Source organism: Asparagus officinalis, chromosome 2, assembly GCF_001876935.1.
Source record: "Asparagus officinalis chromosome 2, Aspof.V1, whole genome shotgun sequence".
NCBI lineage: Eukaryota > Viridiplantae > Streptophyta > Magnoliopsida > Asparagales > Asparagaceae > Asparagus > Asparagus officinalis.
This window is the reverse complement of record NC_033795.1, coordinates 8,738,859-8,750,698: the sequence shown is the minus strand read 5'-3', so window position 1 is coordinate 8,750,698 and position 11,840 is coordinate 8,738,859. Positions and strand designations below refer to the sequence as shown.

The window sequence follows — 11,840 nt, the reverse complement described above, 5'->3', positions numbered from 1 at the left end:
AGGTTGCCGTCGCGAGTTTCAAGTTGCCATCACGATCAGGTTGCCGTTGGGGGTCCGAGAGCTTCAGGTTGCCGTCATGATCGGGACCTCGTCGTCGTCGGGGGTCAGGACCTCATCGTCGGTCGTCGTCATCGGGGGTCAGCGTGGCAGAAGCGGAGCACGGAGATCACCAGTGCAGAGCGTGGAGATCAGGACCTCCTCGTCGGGGCTGGATCTGGATGGAGAATGGTGGAGAGGCGGCTAGGTTTATGGCTCTGATACCATGTAGAAAGAATAGGGCTAAAAGATGATTTCTATTGATAGGATAGCTTAGCTTATATAGCCTTACACACACATTTACATAAAACCCCTCTAATATCCCTCAATTACATTAACTTCTCAACACCAAACATATATTATCTCTTTTGATTTGGCATGAGTTCCCTTTAATCTTTATTGAGTTTTAAGTTAGGGTTTCAATCTTTTATTACATGTTGACTTGATTCATGTTAATATAGAAAGACTAGAAGTAGTTTTATGAGTATTGTCCCTTATTTTTGATGGTGTGATGGATGATTAATAAATGAGAGAAAGTTTGAATAGTTATTGAATAGGCTTGTTTGTTCATCAGTTCGTTAGAAAGATGATGTTTTTAATTGGAGACTATGAATCATTACTAAAAGTTAAAAGTTTGATTCTCCAGTATTGGATGAAAACGATTATGATTTGCGATTTTAAGTTTGGGCAAACTTAATACAGCTTAAGGGAATCCTTTTTATGTAACCTGAAATAAAATAGTAATCATTAGTGGTGGATTTGGGGATTGGTTAAAATTTTTTATCTGATTGGTATTTGATTGGTGATTTCAGTTACCAAAGGAAAGCAGAATATTTATTGGATGAAAATTCCCCAAGGACTCGAGCTTTGCTACATGGACCCAAAATATGGACCCAAAAAATGATGGCCAACTCATTATGCAATAGTAGAGAGACACCTCACATGTCTCCATGTTGGTCTCATATTTTGGGTCCCTGTAGTAAAACTCATATTAGAATAATCTGATTTGCATGTCAATTAATCGAAACATTGGTAAATTTCGACGAGATAACGATTTAATCACACATAATTCATTGCGGGACTTTTTAGGAGGGTTGGACGTGACTTGGATTTGGACTTAGATCTTATCAGTTTTAGAAGTATACTATTGATTACAAGTAAAATAAGTGTGGTGGCTTAGATGATTGCCTAATTGATATCAATTTGATGACTAAAACTTGTAGAAACTTACAGAGGTTGATCAGACAGAGGCTTCATTACAGTATTTTGAGGATAAGAGTTGATTCAAGTACATACATTTTTATATACTAGTTGGATTGCATGTGCAACGCACGTGGTTGAATATCATGGTTATTGAAATTGATAAAAATAGAATAAAAATAAAAGAGAAAAATAAAGTTTTTTGCAGGATTGATCATCAACTCAATCATCAACCCAGACTGTCGCCACGTGATCTACTATTTGTTAGTTATGAACACATTGATCTTTTACAATATCTTTATTTATTAGTATCTTGAAGTCTTTAAAAGATAGGTGATCATTCAATTCATAATGAAATTTTTCATATGAATTTACTTGTAATATGTCCATTAAACTTTTAGTTGTAGTTTGACTCATATTTACATTATCTTTTAGTTGTGGTTTCACACATATTTACATTATCTAATATTCACATTCAATTTTATAGCTCATTTTCCATACCATAGAAGTGAAACTGAAAGTATGAAGGATTATTTTCTTGTGAAATTAGAGTTGGGAGATTATGATATATTTCACAATGTACTTTAAATATAAAAAATTCTCTTTGATGCAATATTCCTATCAAATCTTACTCCAAACAATGTGAATGAGAAATGCTATTATAACTCACTTGCCTGGAGAAATTATTTTGTATATAGGACATATATAGTAGATTCATGTATTTTCTGGTTCCGACTGTAAAATATGCAAGAGTGGTAGTCTCGTGTATTTTCTGACTTTAATTACTTTTGTAATTAATCTTCTCTAATTACACGAGATTATTAGTCCCGTGTATTTTAAAGATGATTTTTTTACAAAATCAACATCTTTTTTGCCAGTCTTGATGGTGTGGCAAAAAAGATGTCAATTTTGTTAATTATTATGTAAAACAGTCGATTTTGCTAATATTTTCAAAAAAGTGATCTTTTTAAAAATTCTCCTAAAGTAAACTGTTAATTCAAAATATGAAATGGGCAAAAAGACCCAAACATTCTGGTGATTAATTGACCCATAAATAGGGAAAAATAGTAATTAAATTAAAATATATTTAAATTGAATCTAACAAGACACTTCACAAAATACAACATGAAATGGATCCAAGAAAATATTAAAAAAATTAAAGAAACTAATTTAAAATAAATGAGATCGAGGGATAGAGGAAGAGAAGACATCACCAACATGAATTCTATTTCTCTCCGAGCGTGACAGCGAAATTGGTGGAGAATGAGCGAGGAGAAAAGTGAACATAATAGGTGACGAAGTGAGCATGCTTATATAAATATGTTATTAAGATCTTCGTCCTGAAATCTTAAATACATACATGTTAATCCCTAACATCTTTATAATTGCTCATTTATAATGATATTACTATTCAGTATTAAATCAATCTTATTATATAAGATTATATGCCCTTTTAATAAATTATAAAGTATATATATGAAAACCTTGATGCTTATAGCCAGTAGTTGGGCTTTACAAAATATATTAACTTTACATTATAGTTTGCTATTGATAATACTGTTGGCAATGCCATTACCTTTCCTCTTTATCTTATTATGCACACTTTTCTGATGAAAATCCTCTTTTGCTAGTCACTCAATTGGCTATATTTTATTTTTATAATATCAGAGGTTAGGATATTATTTTCTGTTTAAAAAGTATCGACATGATTTTCCTAAAAAATATATACACATAGTAGCAATAGTATACACTTCAGTTCAACTCAAACATTAGCTTGAAGTCATTTAGAATGAGGTCCTTTCTACGCTAGAATGATGACATAGTGATTACATAATCCAAAAGTCAAAGAAGAAACTTCTACAAAGGAAAAGTAATTTAATATGTCAAATTAACAATTAATTTATAAAATATACATGGGCAGTGTAGATAATTATAGAAAGTAAGGTATATATCTTCATAAAAATTTTATAGTGAGTGACCAACTACAATCATCCTAATTTAAGCATAAATAATTATTATTTTAGTTACTAATTTGATACATGTAACTATAAAATAAATCTCAAATAAAAAATAGGAATGAAATTATATTATCCTGTAGGTAAATAAATAAATGTTATTAAATCTCCTCTTTATATTAAATTTAAAAATAATAATTTAAATTATTAAGTGCCAAATATTAGTTCATGCAAAAAAGTAAAGTAATATATGGTCTATATACTTATATAGTAAATCGATTAAACGTATTAAAATTATAATGACCACAGTCAAAATTATATGGTGAGTTTACATTAAATATAATTTATAAAAAATAGTACATTAAAGTTAAAAAACTTTTAACCACTATATAGATTGTTTAAAATTTTTTACATGTATAAACTATACTGCCTAGGAATAGTGATGTGCACACTTAACTATAGCGTAATACATTTTAAGAACAACTTACTCTTCAATATTATCATTAATTGATGTATCTATGCATTACACTAAAAACACAATAAAAATTTAGAAAACTACAAAAGAAACACCCTCAAAAGTTTTAAAAATTATAAAAACAAACACCCTAAACTTTTATAATTTACAAATACACAAAACTATTAAAAATTATATTAAAATCAAGGAACTACAAAAAATCACTGAAAATTTTCAAACTTTGGAGGGATAATTTGCAATGTACTAAACTTTAAGTTTGTTTTTTTGTAAATTTCAAATCTAATAGATTTTTAATTACGTATGTTCTTTTTAAAAAAGTTATCAGGTAATATTGATCATGAAAAGTTTTTCCTAAACCTATACTTTTAAAGGGAGTATGATATTTTTTATAAATTTTTTATTTTCTAGGGGTTGCTAGTAATTTTGTATATTCATTTTAGCGTCTACATGTTAGAAATTCTCATGGTGTTTTTTTATAAATTATGAATATTAGGGGTTTTTTATTATTTTTAAACTTATAGGTCTTTTCTATAGATTGTAAGTTGTTTATATATTATTTATAATTCTTATATTTTTAATTTACTAATGAGTTTGAAATTCTCAGGGTATTTTTTGTAAAATTTGAATTTTGAGTATTTGTTTATAATTTTTGAAACTTGAAGGTGTTTTCTATAAATTATAAATTATGCAAGGGATATTTGTAACTCCAATATTTTCAATGTACTGTTAGGTTGGAAATTATCAGGATTTTTATAAATTTTACAATCTCGATGGTTTTATCTTGCAATTTGTAAAATGTTTAGTGTTTATTACAAATTTCATAAATTTTTGGGGGTTGTTTGTGTTATTTGTAGGTTTTTAGTGTTTTTATAGGTTTAAAATTTTTAAGTTGTTTTTTACAAATTTTAAATTTTTAAGAGTGTTTTTGCATTTTTCAAAACTTACAATATACCTTCTCCAATGTAAAAAACTTTTATTTTTTAGTTAGCATATACTTTTCAGATTTCTCCCTGAATTGAAATAAGTAAAATTTATAATTTTCAAGATGTTTTAATAAAATTTTGAATTTGTAGGGGTATTTTTGTAATTTTAAAACTTAGAGGATATTTTTACAAGGTTCAAAAACTTTTAGGTGCTGGCTAGCATATATTTTTTAGATTTCTATGCAAACTAAAATAAGTAAAAGATTTGAATTATATTAAACGTATCTCTTTTATCTAATTACATGTTAAGTCTCATTATGGATAGGATAAATCATTCAATTATAAATTCAAAGAAGATAGGAAAGTTAGAATAGATTAGAATAACAATATAATACTTTAAAAAAGTTAAGGGTAATATTGATCATGGAAAGATTTTCTCCAACTCGTACTTTTAAAGAGAGTATGATATGATAACGCAGGATTTTGCACAATTAATGTTTTCTTCAGCTTGATATCAAGCAATTTCTCTAATACCCTTAACATGAAACCAGGAACATGTATAAAATGTCTTTATATAGATTTGATGCTACTAGTCCAATACATACGTTCCCATATGCAGAATACGAATATACGCCAATTCAAGTTTCAAAGAGAAGCAATTCCATGACTAGCCATAAAGAAATAATCATCCTAATCTCCCAAATCACACATATTAATATTGACAATCTTTATGATATCATTCAGTTTTGACCCTGGTTCTTTCCAATTTCATGCAACAGATAAATTAAATGATATCAGAATCGAGTATGATAGGGACCCGCGTTGCATGGGAGATTATCTTCCTAACTGGAAGGGACATTACTCGCTGAGCAAGACAGCAGAGATGATGATCAAAAGAGTGGAAGAACATTTAGAAAATGACAAGTTATCGGAGGGATTTGCTAGCTAAACATTTCACCAGACCGATTCTTGAAGAGGCCTGGGGGTTTGGCTGTAGACATGGAGTCAGCCAAGGAGCAGCTTGAAAATTATTTTGAAGGTGACAACACAAATATCATCGGGGTCTATGGGATGGCTGGAGTAGGCAAGACCCTTTTACTGGAAAACTTCAATAACGAGCATCTTCAACAAAGAGAACACCATGTGATCTGGGTCACAGTAGGCGACCACCCCGACCATCCCACTATAGAGGAAATTCAAGTGATTGTTATGGAAAGACTGGGAATACATTGGCAGGAAATCGAGGACAGAGAGCAATGGAGAAGGGCCATACATTATTGCCTCAAAGACAAGCCATTTGTATTGTTTTTGGATGATATATGGAGGCACTTGAATCTTCATGATGTAGGAATACCCATTCCTGAACCTCCGTCTAAATCAAAGATCATTCTCTCCACACAAGTAGAAGCTGTGTGCGCAAGTATGGGTGCTGAAAAGGTCTTCGTTGAGTGCTTGAATGACGATGAATCTTTCCTTCTTTTCTCTATGATGCCAGGGTGTGAGGTAGGTCCTAGGAGACCTTACCACCTTAAATTGCTCTTGAAAAAATGTGGTGGTCTACCGATCGCAATTAAGAATATCGCACAATCAGTGGCAAACAAATGCACCCGGTCAGTGTTGAGTTATGTAATAACGAACCTTGAGATACCATATGGGCTTCTTCAGCTTACAAACGTTGAATTTATATCTCGCATGAAGCGTAGTTATGATAATCTACGCACCGAGCAGTTGAAGACATGCTTTCTGTTCTGCTCTTTGCTTCCAGAAAGTGTAGCTTATGCAAGAGAGTCCTTGATAAACCTCCTCCTAGGTGAAGAAATTATAGTAGAGAAGCGTTATGATCATGGGCATGAGGCCTACAACAGTGGGTATAACCTGATCGAAGATTTGAAGATAACGTTCTTACTGAAGACTAACTCAGATAGTGATATGATATGCATGCACCCGATGGCTCGTGTTTTGGCCATGTGGATATCTAAATCAGAACACAAATGGTTAATAAGTGCAAACCGCAAACTGCGTAGGTTTTATTGGCAGGAAGATGCCGAAAGAATCTCCTTTGCCTATAATGGCATACGTCGACTCTATAACATTCCAAATTGCCCTGAATTGCTTACACTACTGCTTCGACGAAATGGTCTGAATAAAATCTGCGACGGCTTCTTCGGGTTCATGCCAAAGCTGAGAGTCTTGGATTTATCCAATAATCCCATTAAGGAACTGCCAGAAGGGATAGGAAATTTAGTAAATTTGAGATATCTTGAGCTTCGCAGTACAGCAATCAGGTCACTGCCTATGAAGATGAAAGATTTAGCCAAGCTGAGGTTCTTGATACTAAAGTTTACATGGTTTCTGAGAGTCGTGCCGAAACATCTCATTGCAAATCTCACTAACTTGAGAGTGCTGGAAATGGATTACAGTTTCGGGGATTGGAAAGTAGGCCCTACTACTCAAGATGGGGCCAATATAGATGAAATCGATCAATTGCCGCATTTGAAGACACTCGGAATCACTATAGAAAGAGAAGATGCTCTAGAAAAGCTCAAAATGTCTCCTAAGTTGGCAATATCCACACGAAACTTAACCTTGAGAACTTTCCCAGGTTTGACAACCATATCGTTGGCAAGTCTTCTGAAAGAAGTCCAACATCTGAGGGTTCTGTACATCAAAAGTTGCAATGATTTGGAAAGTGTAGTCATCAAAAGCCGAAGATCAGATTCTAAATGGACACGTCTTGCAGAGATACAAGAACTATACCTTTCATCATTGCCCAAAGCTGTCATTTCGTGGAAAAATGCAAGTATCACTTCCATACGCAAGTTAGTGCTTGAGGGATGTAGTAAAATGGAACAACTAATCCATGTTGAGGACGACGACGATGACGACAAAGAAATTGATATCTTCCCGAATCTGGAAAGGCTAGAGCTGAAAGAAATGGAAGGGCTAAAGAGTCTCAACTGCGGAAAGAGATTGATGACTCTTCCTCGCTTGACAATTTTAAAAGTTATGAAATGCTCAAACCTGACTGACATCACAATTCTTACAAGACAAAGAGTGACAGTGACGTGTTTTGCATCATGGTGGGAGCTGTTGGAATGGGAAGATGAACTGATCAAGTCCAATTTCATTCCTTTACTGAAGCCTAGTCGTTCCTTCCAGGACTCGGATAGTGATGCAGAATGGAACTGGAATCCTATAGTGGCCTACTCAGAGCCGGCTTATTAAAGGTACTTCTATGTCCATTTTGTACCATTTTGTTAAGACCTTTCTCCAGAGCTAGGAAATCTTTTCCTTCAAATTTATGTTAGATAAAGTCCCTTTAACTTGAATGGAAAAAAAAAATGCAAATATTCTCTTGGAATCCTACCAATTATTTTCACTGCCACTACACACACTTCATTTTCACTACTACAGCATTCCTCGCTGCTTCAAGGTAAGGGGGGAAAGAATTCATTTCCAAGGGTATTGTTTTTTTTTAAAGTTAGATTTGGGTGGGTTTTCTTCAATTTACTAGGTTTTTCTTTTATGCTTAATTACTATTTTTGCATCATCAGAAGCAAGGGCTATTCTACGTATAGCTCCTGCTAATCAACTTTTCACAGCCACTGATGTATTTGTTTCTCAACAAACACTGTTTCTTTTTTCCTTACTATTTGCATTGAATTCACATTTTCAACTGACGTTACTGTGGTGCAGCCTCGTACCTTTTTAAATGTTTGCTGCCTTCTCCAGACTTCGGAGATGAGCAGGAAAGCAAGCTTCTTGGGCATAGACTTCTCGTGCCCAGGAAAGAAATGTGGCGAGCGTGGTTGCGTACCAGGCATGGTTTTTGGCAGAAGAAAATGAGAAATACTGCAACTTTGGAGAGAGAGTATTTGTGGCTGTATTTTGTTACAGTGACAGATTTATACTTCGTGATCCTATAGAAAATTAGAAGAATATTATTATTTAGAACTGGCTTGTGTGGATGTACTAAGGACCATGAGGTATTTTGGTTGTGCTTTCTGCTACTTATGATGAAGTATATTGGTGATTGTATACTCGTTGTATCTAACTGTGATTCATAAACTATCTACTTTTTCTTTTAAATTAACTTTTGTAGTCATAATAATTAATAATTTTATTTACGTTACGTGTGCATTCATTAATATTTTTTCCCTAATGCAATTTAAGATTTCGAGAAATTACTGGACACGCCCCGTCGCCAAACACCTGTAAGTATTTGTCACTCAACATACATCCCATACTAGGCAACTCAAAATCAGGTAGGCATACAAACAAACAGTTGGTAGGAAAACAAAACATGAGCATCGACAATCCACGACAATTTCAGGAACTAAGAAGCACTCATTTGTAGAAAATTAACTTCTGTGAAGGAAGAGAATGCAGGGATGTCGCCATAATAGTTCGTTGACAAATAAACCATGAAAGGCACAACCCATCAAGGCAATTTGAGGAACAATAGATACTCGTCTGTAAACCCGGAAAAAAAAAGGAGAACACACCTGGGCCTATTTTGGTAACTCCATTGTCGTCGTTGGAGCACAAGCTATGGTTTGGTGTTGAGCCATGATTATGCGATCGGATTCCACGATAGAATGCTTTCTGTTGGGATTTCTACCGAGATCAAGCACAAATACCGAGAGTGAAGGACAAACACAAGCACAATAACGGCATAAACACAAACAACCAATTTTTACGTGGTTTGGCAAATTTGTCTATGTCCACGTATAATTTGTTGTCTTGCATTTGTGATACTTGTTTCTGGTTGTTGATTTGTGTTCCAATCTCGTTTGCGGTTGTGTGTTCCTCCGGTTTCGCTACGCACAACAAGTGGTATCAGAACCGGGCTACGGTCGCACTAATTGGAGTAGATCGCTTTGGAAGCTCGTCCAGGGCTTCAGTTGGTGATAAATGTGGGATTTTTACTATTGGTGATCTTGTCTACCGTCGTGTGGGGGTGAGATCTTTCAGAGGCTCTTGTTAGGATTTCAGTTAGAGGTAAAAATCTCTCTTTATCTGTTTGGATCTATTCTTCGTTTGTTCCGCATTGGTTTGTTGGTGTTTTGAGAAAGATGGCCGAGAAAGAATGAGTTTTGGAGGGTACTTCCGGCGTGAAGACCGTCCAAAGTTTGAATGTCCAATCTATGAAGATAGATATGGAGACGTTTAATGACACAAACAATTTTGTACTTTGGAGATGCGAAGTCTTGGATGCGCTCAACGCGTAAAATTTGAAAGATACATTGTAGTTGGACGAAAAACCGGACGACATTGAGGAAAATATTTGGAAGAAGATGAATAGAACGGTGTGTGGTGTGATTAGATCTTGTCTAACATAAGATTTAAAATATGATGTGATCAATGAGACTTCGGCTAAGAAGATTTGGGAGATCATTAAGAGCAAGTATTTGACCAAGAGTGTAGAGAACCGCTTGCATTTGAAAATGAGGCTTTACCGCTTCCAATTGAAGAAAGGAACCTCTATTGGTGATCACATGAACCACTACATGAAGCTTCTTACGGATTTGACGAATGTAGATGTGATGATTGAAAATGAGGATAAGGCGTTGTTGTTGTTGAGTTCCTTGCTTGACGAGGAATATGAGACCTTCGTTCTTACTCTTAATGTGAGTGCATCTCTTTCTTATAGTGAGGTCACCACTGCACTTGTGAATTATCAGTTTCGGAAGAATGATAAGGAGACTTCAGTTGAGCCGATAGCGGAGGCATTGGTCGCAAGAGCAAAGAGTCCAAACCGTGGTAGGAGGTCACAGTCTAGAGGGGCATACCCTGGAGTTCGTAGGAACCAGTGTGCCTTTTATAAAGAAGATGAACATTGAAAAGCCGAATGCCCAAAGTTGACAGATCGAGCCGGGAAGAATAGGGGAAAGCTATTCAAGCTTCGGAGGTGAATATTACCAAGTCTAGTGGTGACATTTTAGATTCAGATTCTTCAGGCTATTAGTGCCCAGCACTACCGTCTGTTTGTGTTGTCGACTCCACTGAGTGGATGTTGGATTCGGGTGCTACTTACCATATTTGTCCTAGGAGGAAATGATTCTCCATCTTTCAGGAGTTGGAAAGATGGGATATTGTGCTCATGGGTAATGATCACAAATACCCTATTGGTGGTATCGGTACCGTTCGTGTTCGGATGAGTGACGGGGTGAGTAGTGTAAGGATCATGGATTTTCGATACTACTTAAAATAATTTTTTGGTATTTTAAAATATTAAATTATTATTTTCAAAAGAGTATTTGTATTTTCTTGATTTTTTTAGAATTTTCTACGATTTAAAAACCTAATTTTATATTTATTTATTGATTTTGTTAATTATAAATTAATTAGTTACGATGAAAACTTGTAAATTAATATTGTTGTATTATTGTTAATTTTATTATTGTTAGTGTTTATTTTTTTCATAAGAATTTTCCCTAATTATTCATATTTTCTCATAATCTTTTCTCTCCCCTTAATTTTCTCTCATTTGAATTCTTTCCATAACCCCTCCTTAATCAATCCCCTAATCACTTCCCATAATCATTCTCTTCCCCAAAATCACGTTCAAATCATACCATTAACTCTCTCAAATATCTCTCCCGTAATCAATTCTTTTTCTCTCTCCCATGATTCCCTCAATTTCCCCTACCCCACTTCCATTCTTTCCTCCTTAATTTCCTCCTTAGATTCCGCACCCCTCACTTCCATGTCCCCCACACGCAACCCTCCCTATCTCTTCTCTCTCTTCTCTTATTCTTCTCCAGCCCCCTCTCTCTTCCTCTCTCCCACCATCACAAACACCACCAACTCCTCCCTAAGCTCCTCCAACCCCACTGCCCCTGAGCTCCCTCCGACCTCCGTCACCATCCCCTTCGAACCCACCTCCTGAACTCCTTCACCACCTCACTCAGCACCGCCTTCATCATCTCCGACTCCCCTTGACCACCGACGTCGACCACCCAACTCCGTCGACTCCCCGATCTCCCGAGCTCGTTGTCCTCCTCCACAGATCCAATCGTCGACCTCCTCCTTCACCCGAAACCGAGCACCCAAGCCCTCCTCGCCGCTGCTCCTCCCCAAGCCGCCCTTCGACCACCGCTCAAACGCCCACGCCGCTGCCTCTCTTGAGTCTCCTCCCCTCGTCGCTCAACCGCGAGCCCCGACGCCCAAGTTTGCTACCAACGACCACCAACCGCAACCACCAACGCCTCTCGTTCGTCGCACGCCACCTATTCGACGATATGCCGA

General features: G+C 35.5%; 1 protein-coding gene across 1 annotated transcript; it reads left to right on the top strand.

Annotated features, from left to right (window-relative positions):
* Positions 5,589-7,814, top strand: LOC109830788 (disease resistance protein RPS2-like). Its single transcript, XM_020398155.1, has one exon. The coding sequence runs from the start codon at positions 5,589-5,591 to the stop codon at positions 7,812-7,814; it is 2,226 nt and encodes a 741-aa protein (XP_020253744.1).